This window comes from Mesocricetus auratus, unplaced genomic scaffold (genome assembly GCF_017639785.1).
Source record: "Mesocricetus auratus isolate SY011 unplaced genomic scaffold, BCM_Maur_2.0 Super-Scaffold_100004, whole genome shotgun sequence".
In the NCBI taxonomy this organism is placed as follows: domain Eukaryota; kingdom Metazoa; phylum Chordata; class Mammalia; order Rodentia; family Cricetidae; genus Mesocricetus; species Mesocricetus auratus.
In genome coordinates this window covers 3,827,153-3,848,414 of record NW_024429189.1, presented here as the reverse complement: position 1 = coordinate 3,848,414, position 21,262 = coordinate 3,827,153, and the positions used below count along the sequence as shown (strand labels likewise).

General features: G+C 52.3%; 1 protein-coding gene across 5 annotated transcripts in view; it reads left to right on the top strand.

Annotated features, from left to right (window-relative positions):
- Col5a1 (collagen type V alpha 1 chain) overlaps positions 1-21,262 on the top strand; it is a 151,357-nt gene that overhangs the window by 96,195 nt on the left and 33,900 nt on the right. For all 5 annotated transcript variants that reach the window (XM_040745149.1, XM_040745148.1, XM_013124722.3 and 2 more), the window contains exons 28-42: positions 1,443-1,487; positions 3,046-3,099; positions 4,814-4,921; positions 5,720-5,773; positions 7,611-7,664; positions 11,156-11,200; positions 11,323-11,376; positions 12,543-12,587; positions 13,396-13,449; positions 14,486-14,539; positions 17,142-17,195; positions 18,005-18,112; positions 19,687-19,776; positions 19,870-19,923; positions 21,016-21,123. In XM_040745149.1, coding sequence (XP_040601083.1) covers positions 1,443-1,487; positions 3,046-3,099; positions 4,814-4,921; positions 5,720-5,773; positions 7,611-7,664; positions 11,156-11,200; positions 11,323-11,376; positions 12,543-12,587; positions 13,396-13,449; positions 14,486-14,539; positions 17,142-17,195; positions 18,005-18,112; positions 19,687-19,776; positions 19,870-19,923; positions 21,016-21,123 — 981 coding nt within the window. The remainder of the gene's footprint in view (positions 1-1,442; positions 1,488-3,045; positions 3,100-4,813; positions 4,922-5,719; positions 5,774-7,610; positions 7,665-11,155; positions 11,201-11,322; positions 11,377-12,542; positions 12,588-13,395; positions 13,450-14,485; positions 14,540-17,141; positions 17,196-18,004; positions 18,113-19,686; positions 19,777-19,869; positions 19,924-21,015; positions 21,124-21,262) is intronic.

The following is a 21,262-nucleotide window of genomic DNA, read 5'->3' as shown; positions in this document are numbered from 1 at the left end:
CTTTTCCATCTACTGCTGCCACCAAGGGCCAGGGGCCACTGTCCTAACAGATTGGGCACCTCCAGTGTCAACCCACATCCATTTACCCAGTGTCAGGATGAATAGTCAATGAACAAGAGTTGCTCTGACTCAGCTGCCACCCAGATCGCCCTGCTCCATGGCTGTCCCCTTTCCTCTCCTTTCCACATCCCAAGTCATGCATCATGGTACACCAAGTAGTGATGCTGCCAACAATGGGCTTGTCTCCTGATGCTCCAAGCCCTCCCTCTCTCCAGTGGTTAAGATCTCATGGTACCTGTGCACCTGGTTTGTAGTTCCTAGCTTCCCATGTCAAAACCCAGACCACAGCCCTGGATCCTGTACTACCCTTCATTCTGAAGTTCTTCCCAGCCCCGACAAAAGCTCAGAGCTACCAAGTCTATGTGGAGCTCTGGCCAGCAGAGGGCAGCTGGTGGCCCCTAGGTACAGAAGGTGGCTCAGGTCCAGGCTGCAACCTCATCAAGAAGAAACTGGGCCACATGGCTCCTCTGGGGTCCTATGCAAAGGTGGCCCGAGGCAGCTCCTGGAGTCAACTGTGAGTCCATGTGAGTAAATGTCACTGTCTCAGAGGCCTAAGGTCCAAAGTCAAGGACCATGAGGCTATGGGTGCATTTGTCACTAGGTTCCACGATTTCACCTCTGCCAGCAGAGGCACTGGGCTTACAGAGAAAGGGAGAAAAGTGGTCCGGACTATGCCCTTAGAGCCGCATCTAACAGGGAGCCGAGGTGGTCCACCCTGGGCCGAGGACAGCCGCAATCATTGTTGTAGCGTTAGCGGATGTAATACCGTGTCACCTGTCAATGATAATGCAGAATTAACACAAGCAGATGGTGCACAGCTACCGTCTACTGGATGCTTAGTATGCACTGGTCAGTGCCCTAAGGTCTTTTAGACCATTCTTTCCCAACAGCAGAAACAAGGCTAGGGTCCTCATCAGTCCACTTCCAGATAAGGAAACTGAGGCACACAGAAGCCTGGGACATCCTCGGAGGCCATAGAACAGGGATCTTAACCTGCCTGCCTGTGTTGAGTTCTTCCTAGCTACAAGGGCTGAGGGGCTATTTCTAGAATGAGTATGTCTGTTAGCTTGGGAAAGTGTTGGCAGGAGTTTGGGTCCTTGGACAGGCAAAACCAGACCTTTGGGTAATTGACCAGGGAGAGGTTTGGATGTTTGTGTAGAAGGAGGATTCAGAGGCCAGTGTAGGCATGAAGGATACTGGGGGCCTCATGCGAGGACCTGTCAATCAATGTGAGCAGAGGAAATGCCTCTCCCTCCTGAGATGGGGAAGTGTTGCATGGGAGCTCATCTGAGACTGGTGCATAGCCCTGTGGGAGCCATTCCCTTGACTCCCTCCCGCGGGTCTTGTATGTTTGTGATCATTCTCTTTTCTTGCCTGCACAGGGGGCAGATGGCATCCGAGGTCTGAAGGGCACCAAGGGCGAGAAGGTAAGGACCTGTCCCCTGAGCTTGGGCTGGCTCAGTGTGAGGCAGGACCCAGTTTGGGTTGCCTCTGAATGTGGAGGGAAGGAAGCTTGCTGAAGACCAGGGTACTGTCATCATCTCCTGGGCTGTCCCAGAGCATACTCAGGAGGCCCTAGGATGGCCACATGGCTGTATCCACATACCCCGCCCCAAATCTCTCCCTGAGAAGCCCAGCATTCCTGCCCCGAGTCCATGCAGGCCAGGTTTACAGCCGGTCTCAGGCTTGGAGCTGGGGCATGTGAAGGCATGTCCAGCTCGGTGACTGTTCACACATATAAGCCACATTTCAGAATGTGGTGCTGCCATGGTCAAGGCTGCATGTCAGGCCTGTATGGGTCACTATTGGTTAATACAAAGGTAAATAAGGCACTCTGAGTGCCACGGGGTCAGGGTGCCCAGGGCCCCTGGCGGATGAGGCATGCTGAGCGAGCCTCATGGAACTGTGCAGCCAGCCACTTCTGTCCTATCCATGTGGTGGTAGGAGGCCTGGCACTGGGTTGTGATCTGCCCATCTTGAGCTCCATCCCACTGGGCAGCCCCCTTGTCATTGTGCTGTAGCCAGTAGGTGTGGCTGCCCATTGTGGCCGGCTGTGGAGCTCCCTGGGACACTGGGGTCTAAAGGCTGGAGGCCTGCCGAGCCTGAGCCCAAGCACGCCACTGCTTCTCACTGGACACCTTGCAAGAGTGCATGCCACTTCGTCTCACTGGACGCCCATGGACATTTTTGCCTCCTTTCCTGCGTGATCTGATAGCCTGAAATGTATTCTCTAGGGACTGTTACAAGGGCTATGGGTGGCAACAGCGCAATAGCTGTGTGTTCTACCTTGTGTCTGGATGTTTACTAACCACCCGCCACCCTTTGGGAAGCTCAGCCTTTCATTTCATTCTCTATTCCTGCTAGAGAACCTCCACAGGGTAGAACCCTAGGCCTCCTTCTTCAGGGTCAGGAGAATGGGTGTTGTCTTCTGAACAGTTTAGCCAAGGGCACCACTATGTGGATCTCATAGGGGTTAGGGAAATATCAGCTTCCCCGAACCAAACAAGGACTTTCTGAGCCCTGTCTTTGAGAGTTCCTATTCTGTTGGAGGCTCTATTACTGGAGGGCCTTCTGCCTTTTTGAAGAAGGCTTCTAGAGTCCCAGCTTTATCTTGTCTTTACAAGTCAAAGCTGCTTGGAGGATGTGACTGGCTTCCATGGGGATGCTGCCAAACCAGAGAAGTTCCTGTGCTGTCCCAAGGGGACCAGGAAAGCAGACTGGGATGGTTCTATGGAGAAGAGATGTCTGAGAATCTGTGGCCCTAGTACATCATGCGTATTGTAGCAGTGGCCTAGGGGCAGGGTGAGAGGCCAGGTGCCCACATGCCTCCTTCTGTGCAACCTGGAAGCTTCCTCCCTGTATAGCTCTCCTGCTTCTGCCCTGGGCTGGGAACTGTGCGTTGTGCAGGCCCATTGTGCAGTGAAAAGTGGTGCTGTGGAGCGGACTTCTTCTCTGCAGACTGATGCATTTTCTTGTCTATGCTAGGGTGAAGATGGCTTCCCTGGGTTTAAAGGCGACATGGGAATAAAGGGCGACCGGGTAAGTGTTGTGTGTCTGGGATTTGGGTCAGGGACAAGCAGAGAGGTTCTGGGGACCTGCATGAAAGCTAAGGGTATTTGTGACCATGGAGCAGCTTATCAGAAAGGAGTCAACACTTCTGCAAGACGTTGGTCCGAGGACAGAGTGTCTGAAGCCCAGGGGCCCTGTGCAGTGCTCTCTAGACTGCTCCTCGGTTCCCACTCCAAAGCCAGAGCATCTCTCACCTGTGCTAGCCCCAAGGACAACTGTGGTCACTGGTACTCTACCTTGGGTGCTAGACAGGCAGCTTAGCAAGGATAGGAATCCCTGGATTACAGAGAAATTTGACTCCAGAGGGTGATGAGCAACCCTGGAAAGAGGAAATGGGAGGGAGAATGGAAACCATCCAGATAGGCACATAAGCAAGCCACTGCAGAAGATGAGGCACATGGTTGGCAGTTCCATACGCTATTGAGAGTCTGCAATCTCTCTGAGCTCCTGGACTATCCTGGTCCACAGGATGCATCCAAGTCACTCTCAAGGCTGTGCAACTCCAGTGTCCTGCCATCTGGTGCTGGGTGGTGGTTAATGCCCCAGAGCCTGACCATTCCTGATGGGTTGCTCGCCCCAGTTCCAGAGAAAGCTGTTGTACAAAAGAGGGCATGGCTTTCTCAGGTAGGGGGTGCCTATCATAGCAAACACAACGAACCAGAGTTTAACAGTGGCACTGAGAGCAGTTTCCAGGTGGTGAGCGGTAGAGCCACCTGCCAGCTCCTGCTGAGCTGTTCCCTCACAACTTCAGAATGAGTCAGAGCCTGGCAGAAGGTGACACACTGTGCTCTGGTAGTCCAGCTGTTGCACACACCTGAGTCTGGTCTAATGGCTGACTCAGGACTGTCGTCCGCTTCTGTAACGATCCCCAAGGCAGGCCCCAAAGGTGCCTTTGCCAAACATTCCAGAACAAGAGTGCCTATACACTTGACACCTTGCCACAACCTGACAGAGAATGGCAGGAGTCACCTGCGTGTCTGTCAGAGGAGGAAAATAAAAAAGGGACTTGGTGTTCCATTATGCTGATATTAAAGCTGCTCCAGGCCTCCTCCAGGTGATGGATTCTCAGTGCTAGGTCAACTGCAGACATCTATCTCTTTGACTCCTCCTCTCTGATGTCTTGGTATACGCAATTAGGGTCCACTTGACTGAGGCATGGGTGTGGTGGCGTGTGCCTGTAATCTCAAGAGACAGGAGGATAGGTGCGAGTTTTCAGCCAGTTTGGGGTTTATAGGGAGACCCTAGAGATGAGATGGAGGTAGGAGCAGATGATAGACAGACAGACAGACAGACAGATTGATAGATGATAGATAAATGATTTGCTAGAGAGATGATAGATAGATAGATAGATAGATAGATAGATAGATAGATAGATAGATAATGAATTATACAAAAGGTACTTCCTGGGAGTACAGTTCAGTTTTCATAGATGAGGTTGTGATGGGGGAGCAGGTGCTATGGCCTTGCTTTCTCTACAAATAGAGCCTTGCACTGGGCTTTCTGTAGGCACTCAGATGTGAATACTTAGAGGGTTAGTAGGTTGAATGAGCAATCTGCAGTTGTTGGTCTCTGAGCAGTTTGTGTTTTGATGTGTGTTGGGGAGTAGCTCTACCCCAGGGTGGTGGGAGGTGTCAGTTAGGGGTGGAGACTGGGAAAGGCCTTACCTCCTCTCTTCTGATTGCAGGGGGAGATCGGCCCACCTGGTCCCCGAGGAGAAGATGGTCCTGAAGGTCCAAAGGGTCGTGGTGGTCCCAATGGTGACCCCGGTCCTCTGGGGCCTACTGGGGAGAAGGTTTGTGTTTACAATGCTTAACCATGCCTAGAGGGCTCTGAGTGTCAGATGGCCCCACCCATGCTCAGCATAGGTAATGGGACTCCTGAAGAGCCCATGCCACCACCCCCAGCCTTTTGCCACCTCTCCCAGTGTGTGTGTGTGTGTGTGTGTGTGTGTGTGTGTGTGTCTGTGTGTGTGTGTGTCTGTGTGTGTGTGTGTGTGTGTGTGGTGTGGATCCACTGGTTCTTTTCCTGGTCCAAGTCCCCTTCTGAGCCCCACACCACTCCTTGGAGGAGTGTTTTCCCCCAGGTATAGGTAAAGCTTGGGGGCCTCACCAGAGCACCCATCTCAATCAAATCCTGCCTCTACTTTGGGGGTGACAGAATATCCTCACTACAGTCTGACAGCATGGCGTGTGCACGGGGCTCCAGCAGGCCCCTGTCTCCAGCCTGCCCCGTACCAGCAGTACCCTCCTCCACCTTGTCTGCAGCAACCTGGGCAGGAGGGGTCACCAGGAGGACTGAAGCCTCCCGCTCCATCTGGCCATGGGCTAGAACTCTTACAGAGTGTTCAGAATCTCCCCTGCCCCCAGATAAGAACATTGGTCTTCCTGGCCATGCTATCCATCCCTTAGCTTGGTGGCTGGTTTTCCAGGCATGCTGGTAGAATAGGGTTTAGAGACACGCACAATTACAGGGGGAGACCCAGTTGCCTCTGTACTCCTACCCTACCCTTCCAACCTGCCCTAGCCCCCTCTCAGAACACAAGATTGAGAATTAATGTTTATGATTTATGAGCCTTTTTTCCTGTTTCTAGGGAAAGCTCGGAGTTCCAGGATTACCAGGGTACCCAGGAAGACAAGGGCCAAAGGTAATTTAGGCCTGCTATGTCCTTGCAGGTACTGTCTCATGTGGCACCCCACACCCTCCACACCCCCTCATCCATTCTGCACCTCTGTGTGGCTTCTGTGCCACAGAGGAACAGTATGTTCACTGCAGTCTCATAGTCCCCAGGCAGCCTTTGGGGTTAATTTGACCAAGCTCAAAGAAAGCGCTTGGACAATGAGTTGAGCCTTTCAGACAAGGGGGCAGAAACTCCCAGCCATGGAGGGGGGCAGTTCTGGGGCCTGGTGGCCTGCTGGTGTTGCCTGGCCCCTGGCTTATCCACCATCCTCCTCTTAGCTCCTCTTTACATTGGGAGTTTGGAGACTGTTTATAACTGAGCAGGAGAGGGACAACCGTTGTCTTATCTTCAGTCATGTTCAGGCTTAAGTGGAACAGGTCCTAAAGGCTTTGGAAATCAGTGTGAACATTATTTTCTTCTCATCCCACATTTTATTATTCATGGTTCCTCCTTAAACAATAACCACTGCCTGCACAGGAGACCTGGCTGGCAGCACTCAGCCAGCCCGCCCCAGACTTGCATCCCCATCCTTCTGCTGCCTGCTAGCTTCACTATCTCTAACCCACAAGAGCCAGGGCCTGCCAGCCGAAGGGAGACAGGCTGTATGGGCGAGCAGTGGCCTGTCCCCTATCGGCTCTGTGTGGACACACATATAGCCTGCAGGAATATGTCCCTTAGATGTGACTCCAATGTAGCTGCCACTGGGAGCCATCCACCCAAGTTTGGGAAATGGGATCCTGGGCACATTTCCTCTTTTCAGGTACTTGTCTCAGAAGGAGGGAAAAGGAGAGGAGACCATTTGAGAGAGGGGAGGGTAGGACATGACTCAGTGCCGGCAGCTTGGGAGCATCAGAAAGCGGGACCTGATACTCTGCCCTTGGGCTGTGACTGGATGCAACAGTGTTCTGCACAGTGGCCTGGGAGTATGGTGTCACCCACCCCAGGTCCCCCTGTTTCGGTCTCCCGCCTGGGTGGCCAGGTGGACATAGACAAGGCCTGGGAGGTGTGGAAACAAGCAGACTTCCCGGAATAGGAATGTGTCTGTATGTTAAGCCACCCAGAGGGCGGGAACTCTCAGAGGGCTCTAGACGACACCTGCATTAGTGCCCAGTGGGTTGCTCTGGGTGTGTCCCGGGAGCCCCTGCGGCATCTTTTTGTACATAGAGGGAGTTTGAATGCTTGGCAGATCAAAGTCTTGAGAACCATATTTGACCCGCGTGTACATCTGTAGAGGTGAAAATGTTAGATACTGTGCCTGGATTTGAATCTGTTTCTGGCCTGGCGAACGGTCATGCTTTTAGTTAAGGCACTGTGGACAGGTCACGAAGCATGACGGCAGGACAAGTGAATAGAGCTGTGAGATGCAACCCCCATTTCCAGGGAACCTCAACCACCGTGCTCTCCCATCCCCCAAAACATCACTGGCCAGGCACAACCTCTATGTGGGAGCTGAGGGAAATGGGATGGAACATGCTAAGACTTAACTTTGGGGTCTAGTTAACGTTCAGTAAATACTGAATTGTGGATGGGTGTTGAATGGGTGGCAGGTAGGCGGCTAGACACAGGGATGACAGGAGACTAAAAGGATAGGTGAGTGTATATCCCATGGGTGGATGAGTAGGGTGCCTAGCTGGGTGGGTGGAGGCTATGTGGGTATTACATGGATGGTGGTGCAAAGCAGATTTGGTCAGTGGGTAAGGAAGGGGTGTGAACAGTAACAGGAACTTGCCCTAGTGGCCATGACAGCGTAGCCCTTTCTCCTGGCTTGGCAGTCTTGTTTCATCTTCTCTTAACTGTCTTGCAGGGCTCTATAGGATTCCCTGGCTTCCCGGGTGCCAACGGAGAGAAGGGCGGCAGGGTAAGCACTGCAGTTTCTCGGCTGCCTTGGTGTGCAGGTGTTGGCCATCTGGTCAATGCTCTGTTGATTTTTCTCCACTTGCCATCAGAACTACCTTTCCAGAAGTAGCTGATTGTGAGCTCCAGGCCCGTCTTTAACTTTCCGTTACAGAGGCACCATGATAGGAAGGGGCAATGGTAAGAAGGAAGAGCATGCTGGGAAAACGGAAGTTTCTGACGGGCAGGAGCCAGGAAGCCCTTGGGGTTCCTCCAGGTTCTCCTCTTTCTGAGAGACTTTCCTGCATACTAACTCTACAGGGAGAAAGAAAAGGTGTTATTTTGTTGGTTTTGGTGTGATGTACCGCCTCTTGTCAGGCTGGGTCCATGTTACCTTGGGGCTATGTGCTGTGATTCTCAGACATTCAGTCCCTGTTGGAAGCTACCCTGGTTGAAAACACAGGGCAGGACATGACACCATTGGGTTCCCACTGTTGTCATCATCACAGGGGTATCTTGAGGGCCAACCTGGGGGAGCCAACCCCCCCCCCACCTTCTATGATGTCCTTGTTGGTTCAGGCCTTCCAAGTAGGAGTCTTGGTGATGTCACAGAGCCTGAGCAATGCCAGCTGGGAGACAGAGCGTGATGGCCATCTTGGGCTTTGGGCATATGGGACACAGAGAGGCGTTTGGTGTTTGGGGACACAGAACAGAGTGCCCCTGGATAGCTGCCCTCCACACACACAGAGCTGAGGCTGGGGCTCTTCCTGGTGGGGCACTGCTTCATCAGAATGCCATGTGTAAAGCGGAGTCGGTGTGCTCTTAAAACCCAGGAGAATGACTTCATGGTATGAGACCTTGTGAACAGGCCAGTGGTCACCAGCCTCACACTGTAGAAAGCAGGAATGTCCTGGGAGGCAGCGCACAGGGTGGAGGCCGTCTGCTGTCACCATTGATTCTCTCTCTCACACAGTCCCTTTACCATCTTTCTATTTTTCTATGTATCTTCCATTTTCTCTCCACCCATCCTTCATTCCATCCATCCAACCATGCATCCATGCATCTGTCTGTCCGTCCATCCATCTGTCCGTCTATCATCTGCCCCCCCTCTTCTCAGTCAGACTCTCTATCTAGAGTCATCTGACCGGTATTTGTAGGAAGGGTTGGCCCCTGGAATACGTGGACATATTCCCTATGAGGCCTAGGGTCTCACAGGTGTGGAAGATGCTGCTGTATAAGGATGGAAAGCCCATGGGTTGCTGCTTTGCCTAAGTGGGAGATCGACCAAAAATCGGGTGTCCTTGGACCACTAGGTGTGGCTGGCTTTCCCAAGTGCCCCTGGAGGCTGGAGGCTGGGTGCCATCCTGTTGCCCCCCCCCCCCCCCGTGCTGTGGACCCCTTAGTCACATGGGCTTCGCAGAAGGCAGCCCATTCGCTTGCACTGCACGTTTCCTAAGTCCTTGCTAAGCTCTGAGCTTACCAGGCAAGGGATGCTCTGGTGACTGAGCAAGATAAGGAGCAGCCAGTAGCCAGTGCTCACGGGTAATGAGCATGCAAGGAAGGATAAACGGAGCCCCTAGACACGGGTATTACCAGGAGGCAGAGATGTTCCTGCTAAGACCATAAAAGGGTGGGAGGGGGAGGGCAGGATCACTTAGGGAAGCTGGTGTAGCTGAACCCAGGGCAGAGGTCTGGGCGGGCGGAGGCTGTGGAGGCCTTGCTCTGCAGCACCTTGGGGTGGGTCTTTATCCCAAGGCAGTCAGAGTTTAGTCACGGGGGTAACCCAGGGAGATTTTTAAAGGTAGTTCTGGTCCTATGTGGGAGAGGATTAGGAAGGGGCCGAGGGCTGTGAAGGGGGCAGGTCTGTGCTATACCCTGGAGACCTACTCTGCTTGCAGATGATCTGGTCAGCAGGATGCCAGGTTGGGTTTACAGAGTGTGTATGTTTGCCACTCACCCAAGTGCTACCCATTTACCTCAGTCCTCGGTTACCAGAGACCTGGCTTCTGCAGAGCTCGTGGCTCATGCCTGCCGGACAGTGGGAGGTTAAATGGGAAGCCATCAGAAGCAACACTGTCAACCAGCCAGCTGCAGCCCAAGGCAGAGCCACCATACAAGCAAAGCAGTGTCTTAGGACGAGACTGTACCCCTCCCCTTGGAGGGTCCCAAGAGAAGCAGGCTCCGCTGAGGTCTCCCAGCAGATTCAGCTTAACCTTATGCTCCAGGAGAGCTGTAGGCAAGGCCATTTCAGGGACCCCCTATTCTTTCCTGGCAGGGTCTAGAGGCCAGGTGTGCCCAAACAATTAACTTGTGAGGGAGTCCTGGAGGTGTGCTCTGCTCAACACCGGTCACCAGGCCAAGCTCTAGTGGCTTAGATTACCATATACCCTGCTGAGCACCGTGCTACCCCAGGGCCCAGATGGGAGCTGGGCTGAGACCTGTTTGCCTCCTGCCAAGGCTCGAGTGCCTAGATGCCCCAGGTACCATGAGGGCAGGCTGCACCTGGAGCCAGGTGTGCTACAAGGTCGGATGGGGCCAGAGTGTGATTCCAGGTGAGAGAGAGACAGCGGTGTTGGCAGCGTAGCCAGGATTACATACCCGGATAAGCCAGGGCTAGTCACACTGTCAGTAAGGGCACACACATCAGAAGGCAGCAGATGCCTTACTTAATTTTCATATGCAAATATTTACCTGCAGCCAAAGGATGTTGTCACAGAGCTGAAGTATTGTAACGGGGATGCGTATGTTGTTAAGGGGAAAAAAAACCATAACTCATATGCTGTGATTTGTTTCATTAAATCCCTTCCAAAATGGGAGACTGTTAGGCCCCTGGTAGTGGGAAAGTGGAAAATGCTAAGCGGAGACTCAGTCTATGGCTTCAGCTTGGTGGAGACCAGGATAAACCCGGGGTGAACTCAGAGCGCTCGAGCCCCTGCGCTCAATTCATTCTCTCCGTGTGCTGTGGGTAAACTGCACTTGCGGGCCATTATATCCTCGCTATGGCAGAAAACAGAAAACAAATGCCATGCGTTTGCTTTCCGGGGTTCGGAAAATGCAGATCAGCAACAGCAAAAGGACTGAACTCTGGGAGAAGCCGGGGACTCTTGAATGTATGATTTATATGTTAAATTGCAGCTTCCCTTTGCGCCTGCAGAGCCTGATGAAAATTTAATGCCTAATATTCGTAACAGTAGTGGAAGAAAATTATGTGTGATAGGAGTTGACTTTCTTCTCTCTTCATGTAATGATTTCTGTGCCTACTAAGAGGAGAGGAGAGAAGAGGAGGGGAGAGGAGGGGTGGGGAGGGGGAAGGAGTGAGGGAGCAAATGAACCAGCTTAGTAACAGACACTACCCATCAATATTTCTGCCCTTAAACTCTCCCATTCACCCCCCCAGACAGGCCCTTCCTGACCTCACTCTGGATTCCTGAAATCTCTTGTTAACTCAGGGAGGGCAACCTGCAGAGCAGGGCCATACTTGCCCAGTGTGACTGACATCCTATTCTCTGCTTCTAGGGGACACCTGGAAAGGCAGGACCGAGGGGACAGCGAGGCCCAACGGTAACCCTTTTTTGTGGCCTAAGGCTGCTCTGTGCAAGCTGGGATTGTGGCATGTGGGTGGGCTCTGCGAGTCTCGGGCCTCTGAGTTAACTGACTTTCCTTCTCTCTGTCCATCTGTTCAGGGTCCGAGGGGTGAAAGAGGCCCACGGGGCATCACGGGGAAGCCTGGTCCTAAGGTATGCTCATGGTCCTTCGAGGCATAAGAACTGTAGCTTCGTATTGTAGAGATCATCAGTGAGTGGTCTGTGGTCTTTTCGTGTAACAACAAAAAGAACAATTTTCTTGAATATCACTAAAGGGGGCTCTGCCCTCCAGCAGCCTTCAGCAAGGTTTGTGAATTGGAACACATGCCTAAGGGTAACCCCAAGAAGACCCAAGACAGACGGAGGTAGGACAGCCCTAACACATAGGAACTTCAGGCTCCAGGAAGTCAGCCTAGCACAGCCCTACCCAGCTCTAGTGGGGTGACTGGGAACTGTAGAGATCCTCGCTAGAAGATTCTTTGTGGTGCAGGCAGAAGCTGAGCCTTCCACCGCCAGAACTCCCCATGCTGAGAGCGGTGAAGCCAGCTCCCTGTGCTGTAATCTAGGGAAATGCCAAGCATGCATGCTGCCCAGTTCTCACCAGTAAAAATCCAGAATAGGGACTGAAGAGACAGGCACTGCAGTGTGTGAGCGCAGTTGTTGCTCTTCCAGAGGACCGAGGTTTGGTACCCAGTACCCACGTGATGGCACAAAACCACCTGTAACTCTGGTTCTGGGGCATCTGATGCTGTCTTTGCAGACGCCAGGCATGCAATTGATACACAGACATGCATACAGGCAAAACAGCATTGATGCACATGAAAATATTAAAAACATAATCCCCCGAAGGATCTTGCTGCGAGGAGGTTCCAGTTAGCTGAGAGTCACAACTGACCCATCCCTGACCTGTCCCCTGCTTGGACTTCTGTGCTAAGCTCCAGGAACATTACACGCATGCATGCACACACACATTCAGGCACGCACGCACAGTGGACACAGCTCTTCCTGAGAACCAGCTAGGCACATGGAATAGTCCTGAGCTTTCTATTTAGCCATTTTGATGTGTTCTTGGTTGAGCTCAGTCTGTGTCCTACTAGTCACAGGGACCTGTTCTGGAAATATCACCATCCTGCATATGGTAGCTCCCTATTGGCTACACATAGAGGTGGGCTAGCATGGAACCGAGGCTCAGTGCTGCTGCACACTGCCCTGCACTGGGGTCAGGATGACGTTGAGCAGCCTTGGCCCTAGACATGAGAGCAGCCCTGGAAGAGCCCTTGGCCACAGCAGTCATGGTGAGCTTTTCTCTCCTCTCTCAGGGTAACTCTGGAGGCGATGGCCCAGCTGGCCCTCCTGGTGAGCGGGTAAGAGTCTTCTGGGCCTGGGCTATGAGATTTCCAGGGAGGAAAATGGCCCCAAACACACTCCAGGCACTTACCCCTGGGTGAACCAGTACAGGAGGTCAACAGTGCCCTGCAGAGGAGTAGGGCTTGCTGAGGCCCAGGGGTAGCTCATAACCGGAAGTTATGTGTTCCTTGGGGGAGACCTCATCCCTCCCTTTTGGATCTGGCCTTGGGATGCTGGAGGTGACAAAGACCACAAACATTTTGTCTTGACCTCATATAGCAAAGAGGACTCTGTGGTATTGCCATATAACTTGACCACCAGTTTGGGATTCTTTCTATCTATCTATCTATCTATCTATCTATCTATCTATCTATCTATCTATCTATCCACCTATTTATCCACCTACCTACTTACATTACCTATCTATCTTCTATTAACTATCTATATCATCTACCTACCTTACCTGTCTTCTATCATCTATTATCAACCTACTGAAATCTTTTATTACCCATCTATTATCTATCTACATACCTACCTTACCTATCTTGTATTAACCATCCATCATCTATCCATTACCCATCTATCATCTATCTTATCAATCCATTTTCTATTACCTATCTATCTATCTATCTATCCATCCATCTATCCATCTATCTATCTTCTAGTATCTAGCTCTCTCTTCTCAGGTCCTCTAGAGTCAAATGGGGAAAATGGGGTCAGGTTAAACAGGGAGGTTTTAGGTGCAACCAGTGCCACAGAGAGGAAAGAATGGGGGCTGCTAACAGGAAGATGTCTGTCCTCAAACTGCTCGTTCTCTGTTCCCAGGGACCCAATGGACCCCAAGGACCCACAGGCTTCCCTGGACCCAAAGGCCCCCCTGTAAGTACTGCTCTCTTCCATGGAGGTGGCAGGCCAGGTTTCCCTGGCACTGTTCTCCTCATCTCGCTAGGACTTGGGGTAGAGAGGAGAAGGGACACTGGACCCCTGCTGGATGGGCAGTGGAGACAACCTCCCAGGCCTGGCTGCTGTTCCGGAAGCATTTATTTCTGGACAGAATTTCCTTTCCATGAACCTTGCCTGCTGGGGCCCTTCCCCTGTGGGGACCTCCCATGTCAGGTCCTGCTGTCATTGTCTAGACCATCATGAGAGTCTGACTGGGTTTGCTTTAGTGTCTTGGGTGACCACACAAATGCAGCAAGCAAGGTTTCTTGAAACAACTGAGAGGTCTTTTGTCAATCCTGGGGCCATGTCTGAAGTCAAGGCTGGTTCCTCCCCAGAATCCAGGCAGGGCCCACAGCAGAAATTCAAGGGAAGGCCCACTCAGGGCCCACCTTCTGCAGGGGAGGGCTCACAGGAGAAGGTATATGGTAGGAGATCTCCTACAACAAACGAGAGCTCAAGTCAGGAGAAGGCCCAGGGAAGGTGAAGATCCATGCCAGGGGAAGTCCACGCCAGGGAAATTCCATGTCAAAGGAGGGTCCACCATGAGGGAAGGCCCATAACATGGTAGGTCCTCGGGAGGGAAGGGTCTGTGGTGTGGAGGCCCACAGTAGGGGAAGGACCTTGGCAGGGGATCTTCATGGCAGGAAAAGTCTATCCAGACTTCTCTCTGGGTTCTGGAGTTACAGTCCCTCCTCGATGTTGTCAAGCTAGACAGATGAGGGTCCCAGTGTGACCAGGCCAGCTACCTTCTGAAGCTTGGCAAGCTGGCTGGTCTCCCTTGACTCTGTTAACCCCTTGGGACAGCTGTAGGGATTGTGGGACAGGTCCTTCCATGGCATCTAGCTCCATGATTACTGTCCATGTGGCTGCTGGGTGATTCCCTTTCTCAAGAGCCATTAAAATGACAGTAATTTTTGTCACCTGCTTCTCTGAGCTGCTGAATGAGCCTTTCCTGCTGTGACTTTTTCCTCAGGGCCCACCAGGCAAGGATGGACTCCCTGGACATCCTGGGCAGAGAGGCGAGACCGTGAGTATTCCAAGTGCTGGGGATATGACTGTCCCTGGCCTGTCTGGCTAGGTCTCCCACAGCCCTACACATAACATGCTGCTGGCTGCCTGGCACAGTCAGGGGGCCCTCCCAGCTGGGAAAGACTCAAGGGCCTTGGCAAGGGCTCCGTGGGCCAGCCATCTGCTGTTAACTTGGGGTCAGGCTGTGCGGTGGACAGGAGCCCCAAGATGTCACAGTGGAAACTCATTCTTTGCTTGTTTTAGTAGCTTTGGTCAATGGCCATATTTAAAGCTGTCAGGACATCATACTGTTGGAATCACAACACCTGTGTCTCCAGCCCTTATTTCCCCAGGGTAACTGTGAGTGCAGCCTTGCTGGGACATCACAGGGCCTTATCCTGGGAGGCTTGGGGAGGCTCTGTCCCTGTGGACAAGCTGATTGTTTAGGCTACAGAACTCCATGACAAGGGCCATGTCACATAGATCCTAATGTTGCCCATCTGGTAGATTCCAGAATGGGGAGCTGGTGGGAGGGAGCAAAAAGATGGCTTTAGCCTCCACTGTCACGGTAAAGAAGCATTTGTGCAGGGGAGATGAGACAGCTAGGTGTGTGAGGTGCCCAGTGGGGCAAGCATGTGATCTGAGCTGAGTGAGTGGACTCTGGGTTCAGTAAGAGACCCTGTCTCAGAAAGAGCACATGCATGCCCATGACCTTGGCTGCGCTTGTGACCCTGGGATTTCAGACTTGGAGCAGCTGAGCCCTCCAAGTGCTGGTGACATCCTTGCTGCCATACTGAGTGCCCCTTTGTGTGCCCCCGCCTCACCCACACTAAAGGGCAGTTTGCACAGGTGTAAGCGTTTCTCTCGGGGCAGAGCAGGGCCCACGGGGCTGACAGGCCCCTGTGTCATTACATCCAGTTCATTGTGCCTGAACGTTTCTGTGGCGGGGGGGAGGTGGGGAGCTCTCATGGCTGAAACTGGCCCTCCCGATGTGGGCCTTTGTACACCTCGTCAGACAGAATCCTGGCACCTGCTTTAAGACATTGTCCCCTCTGTCTGTCGGCACACAGGGGCGAGAAGCCTTTTAATTATGCCTTTGCCAGTGTTCAAGCAGCCCATGCTGGCTGATAAACAGAGATTACCTTGCTCTTTTGTTTAGAGAGAAAAATTAAAATATTTCTTCAGAGCTTTGCACATTTCCCTCTAAAGCCTTTCCAAGGAGACAAGAGAAAAGAATTTTGCATACTGTGTGCGTTTCTCCCTCAGACTCACTGTGCAGATAATTAAGTCGCCTGTCTTTGCTTGGAAAGGTGTAGCTTCTAGCAACTTCTATCATGACCGGCTACCTCTGTAGACACAGGGGCACGTTGGCGATGCTGATGACCATCTGACACTCATCTGAAGTCCTCCAGAGTGTAGACTTCCTTCTTTTTCTCCCTGTTTCTCCTGCCAGTGAACACGAATGGCCATTACTTCTCCTTAAAGGGAGCCAAAAGCCTGTTTCTCAGCAAGGAGCAGAAGACCAGTCTCCTCTGTATCTGGCCTGCGTGGCCCTGGGGTGACTGTGGACCTGGTGGGAGGCCTTGCTTGCCCTCCTCACTAACACTGCCATGGGCAGAGATTTACTTTGGCCCCTATGTCCTGTCAGCACTCCCTCCTCTTGACCTGCCTACCCATCACCCTTTGGTTTTGGCGGTCAGAGAGGTGTGTCTTAGAAATGGTCTCTTCTGCCTACTGTGTGAGCTGAGCGGGGCTGAGAGAGAAGAGCCCTCCTGGGTCTACATGGCAGAGTCTGATGTAGTTCGTGTAGCCAGGGAATTGTGTGAGATAGTAGTAGCCTGTCGCCCGCTGGCCCTGAGCCCTCCGCTCACCCTCCTGCCATAGCAGTGACCTCTGCTGCAGCGGGAGTGCCCCCCTCAGGCCTTGGGTAGAGTCATCCTGGTGCACCTGGCAGCTGCAGGTGTTTCTCATTGTGCCGGCTTTGCTCCCCCATTATGCCTAAAATCAAGCTTGCCTTGCTGCAGCTTCCTGCTCAATAGGAGAGTTTGGGCAGCAGAGCCCAAGTGGGGCGGTGATCCTGGCCCCCGTAGGCATGAGCACTCAGATCCTCGACAAGACAGCATCTATGAAGTGACTTTAAACTAACACATTTGAGCTGATAGCTTCAGAGAACAGCCAGGCCTGGCTCCTGCCTGTCCTAAATATGAAGAGATGCAGGCTGGCGCAGTCACCTGCCGTGCGTCAGAGGCGTGGATTACAAAGGCTAAAAAGTCCTACAAAGTTGCTAACGAGCACCAGCCCAGAGACGGCTCTCATGTGTCCTCAGAAAATGAACACGCAGTGACATGAGGGAGAATGACAGACTTGAAATCCTTTTCTCAGCACAAAGACACAGCGTGGAGCTAACCCACCTGGCTTCGGTACTCTCATGACATTAATATGGAAAGGGAGCTTCAGTGCTCTCATGAAATTAATGTGGAAAGGGAGCATAAGTCATGACTCCACAAGGAGAGTTTGGAGCACAGGCACTGGGGATTGGTGTGGGATGGGCTTCTGAGGAGACCGCAGCAGGGCAGTGGGTGCTGCTGCAATGGCCCTCAGCTTGCTGATTCTCTCCACAGGGTTTCCAAGGCAAGACTGGCCCTCCAGGCCCCCCGGGAGTGGTTGGCCCTCAGGTGAGAACTTGTAGCATCTTATGACTGGGGATCAGGGCTGTGGTCAATTGTTTTCAGAGCAAGAGTGGATGCCACTAATGGAGAGACTTAAGTCCCATGGCAAGTATGTGCTAACCGTAGGAGATGCGTCCCTTGAAGGGAGCTGTGCTGAGAGAAAGCACGTGGCTCATGGCGCATATGGCCCGAGTTCAGCAACAGAGTTCAGGTGACCTCAGACCAGACAGGGCTGCCAATGGCACAGGGGCCAGTGGTGTCTTCTTGTCCTGTTGCGGACAGCAGAGGCAACTGATTCTTCTACACTTGGACAGTGTCGGGGGTTCTGATCCCAGCCAACACAGATCAGTGAAGGGTACAGGTTCCGGCTAGGGCTGATGGCTGTAGATCCAAAGACAGTGTTGTACCTGTCACCTTGCCACTTAGAAAGTCACACCTGACATAATGAGAAGTATGAGACTGACATCCGGTGTCACCACAGAACTGGGGCCCATGAGGCCTTCTTCCCCCTGTGGTAAATATGGCAGCCCTCGGCATCTTTCTGGTTACATCCCAGAGCAGCCTCTAGAGAGGTGCAGGTACGCAGGGGGGGGGGACACTAGCCATGGCTGATTGTCTGCTGACTTCGTCGTTTCCCTCTGGACTTTGGATGGCAGGAGGAGCCTTGCAGGAGAATAGAGACGAGTGCCAGGTCCACCGTGGATGCTCTGTCACCATAGTCTGGGCCATACCTAGGCTCAGGAAGAAGAGACTATCCCCTTGCAAGTCACTCAGAACCAACATGTCACTAAAAGCAACACTGTCTTTCCCCATAGGGTCCCACAGGAGAAACGGGTCCAATGGGCGAGCGTGGCCACCCCGGCCCTCCAGGCCCCCCTGGTGAACAGGGCCTTCCAGGAGCTGCTGGAAAAGAAGGGACTAAGGTGAGTTTCTGGAAGTTTCCATGTCAGGGGGATCTTTTTTTTTTTATTCCTAGGAATAAGTTAAAGCTTTGTGTTTCCTCTTGATCTTTTTGGACAAATGGGTAATTTCTCACACAAATGCTTCTCTGAAACCCACATGTTCAGATCCATTTTGCCTGAACTGAGACAGGGCTGCCACCCGCTGCAGATGGAGCACAGAGGGAACGTGGGATCAAACCATCCCAGCCCCCGTGGAGAGCGCCTTCCCCTGCTGCCCACTTCTCCCAGAAACAGACTAAAGGCTCTGAGTCTTCAACAGCCAATACAGATCTGGTAGAGAACGGTTCTTTGAAAACCCCTCACATGAACACGCTGAAAATAGATTCTGAAAGCGAGAGACGGTTGCCTCTCCAACCTCACACCCAGTGCTGGCTCTCGCTGTGCCGACTCTCCCTATGCCCCCCCTTTTTTGTAGTCTGTTCTGTAGGCAGGAGTGCCCCAAATTTGTGGTTGGAATGTTTGTGCGTTAACATAAAAAAAATCTTCAGATTTCTATGAGGGTAACTACAAACACAAGCTCTCAGCCTATTATTTTTTTGTCATTGTTGTTTTGAGACAAGGTCTCACTGTGTAGCCCTGGCTGTCCTGAAACTTGCCATGTAGGCAGGCTGTCCTTGAACTCACAGAGATCTACCTACTTCTGCTTTCTGAGTGGTGGGATTAAAGGCGTGCGCCACCATGCCTGGCCCACCCCACTTGTTGACCTGACCCATAACTGAAGAAAATCACACATTCTTTGTGTGTGTGTCTGAGTAGATTAATACATACATCCTCAGATATATATGTACACATATGTGTGTATGTAAAGACACACATATGATCCTAACACATGCAGCACTTGGCCTATAAGTATATGTATACATATGTGTGTATGTAAATGCACATATATAACCCTAACACATGCAGCACTTGGCCTATAAATCTATCTACTCTAGAAAAAGAGAGCACATTGAGTTTAGAAAGATCTGTATGTTCCCATGTGACGCCCAGGGAAAATTCTGGAAGATATTCTAGCTTTTACACTTTTGGGAAGGGCAAGCCCAATGATGTCTGTTTTTAGGAGTGGGCATTGGGCTGTCAGAAAGTTCCTTGAGTGGCATGCTTTTAACCACAAGTTACCCTTAGCTAGGCATGGTCCCACTGGGGAACCCTTGTGGCCCTGCTAGACTTTGCAGGTCTGGGCCTTGAGTGAGCACAGGGAGAGGGAGTCATAGTTGTAGTCCCTTCCCCAGATCCACATCCAAAGCCAGCCTGAGAACATGGTTCCCAGGTGTGTATGTGTGGGGTGGGGGTCTGAGCTCAAATGCACGGAGGAGTAGAGGAGACATGCCAGGTCCTGGATTCCATCCCCAGCCTCCTAATAGAAATGAACCTGGAGGATTTCTTTAAAGCCAAGAGGCTAGAGGAAGCCCCAGCCAACCCAGATCCCAGTGGGTCTTGACAAATGCCTCCTCCTGCTTCTTAGACACGAAGGACATTGGTGAGAAATCAACAGTTGGAGCTTCCGGGTCGGGTTAAATCTGGCTCTCTTTCAGGGGGACCCAGGCCCTGCTGGCCTCCCTGGAAAGGATGGCCCTCCAGGATTGCGTGGATTCCCTGGGGACAGAGGACTTCCCGGCCCCGTGGTGAGTGTGGGGCTAGGTGGGTGTAGTGGCCTGGTGCTCAGCCCTGGGGTTTCCCCCTCCATGCCCTCAATCCACATTCTTACTGCTTTGCAGGGAGCTCTTGGGCTAAAAGGCAGTGAAGGCCCCCCTGGCCCGCCAGGTCCTGCGGTAAGTCAGTCTTCTCTCCCATCCTATCCTTCAGACCTTGTTCAGAGCTGGGAGGGTATGCCTAGCTGCCCTGGTCCCCACCGAGTGTGTCAGGAGGGCAGGATGGAGCATAGGGACAGTGTCCCCAAGTTAGCCACTGGGTTGACAGAATCACAGGTGTCACCGTGTATGAGGAACAGCAGAGGAGTGGCAGCTTGTGAGTGACCTGTCTGGGCATGGAGGCGAGGAGGGGATTCATACTTGGTGTGGACCTATCTTGGGTCGACAGAGAATAGGTCCTCTTCTTATGAACCTCTAGGACATGTCCTAGAGCAGGGTGGGCCACCTGGGACAGGTAGGAAAAGGGTAGAACTCTAGCCTGTAGTCCAGGAGCTATTATATGTTGTCTAATATAGCCAGCCCCCCAATCTCAGGACCCGGACTGTGAGGGGCTTTAGCACCCTGCATTCCCAGGCCCTTAGCTGAGGCTGTTCTTCCCCACATATGGGTAAGGACTGTCAGCTTTTCTTCCTCTGCAATTCAAGCCAGCCTGATGGCTGAGCTCAGGTAGAAAGTCCAGATGAGTTTGGGAGTGACCTCCCCTAGCTGGATTCTAGACTGGAGAAGTCAGATGGGATGGGAAACTAGTCTTCCCTTTAGATAGGGCATATTGAGGACTTGCATACTCTGTTGACCTCTTGATGTGATCTTAAGCTTAGCCTGCATTCCTGTTATCATCAATATCTATACCCAGATCAAGACCTCCTCTTTAAGTCTGTGAACACTTTGTGGGCAGGCAGATCCTGCAGGAATGGATAGATGCCAGACCTCTGGAAAATGTCACCAAAGACAGACACAAAATAACGCTTTTTCTCAGACTCGTGGGAGGAGAGGGCCTGTGTAAGATGGAATTATGGAAGGAGAAGAGCTAAGAAGAGGCCTAATGACAACCTTATACTAGACCAAATAGTCCATGCTTGTACAAAGTCATCTAGGGAGCCCCTGAGGGCTCTGAAGCGAGCGGAAGAGTGGTGTGACCCATTTGTGTGTAAGGAAGTCTTGCCATACAGCTCAAGAGCCTCTAAAATGACTCATTTTCTTGCGGCACTTTAGGGTTCTCCAGGAGAGAGAGGACCAGCTGGTGCTGCGGGGCCCATCGGAATTCCAGGGAGACCTGGGCCTCAGGGACCTCCGGGGCCAGCTGGAGAGAAAGGGGTTCCTGTAAGTACTGTTTGAGATTGGGGTCACCTCCCAGATTTGGTCCTGTCTCTCCTGTGTTATCTCTTTTGGTCCTGTCTCTCCTTCTGTGTTATCTCCATGGACACACGCTGGAGGTGGGAGCAGGCAGAAGCTATGGAAT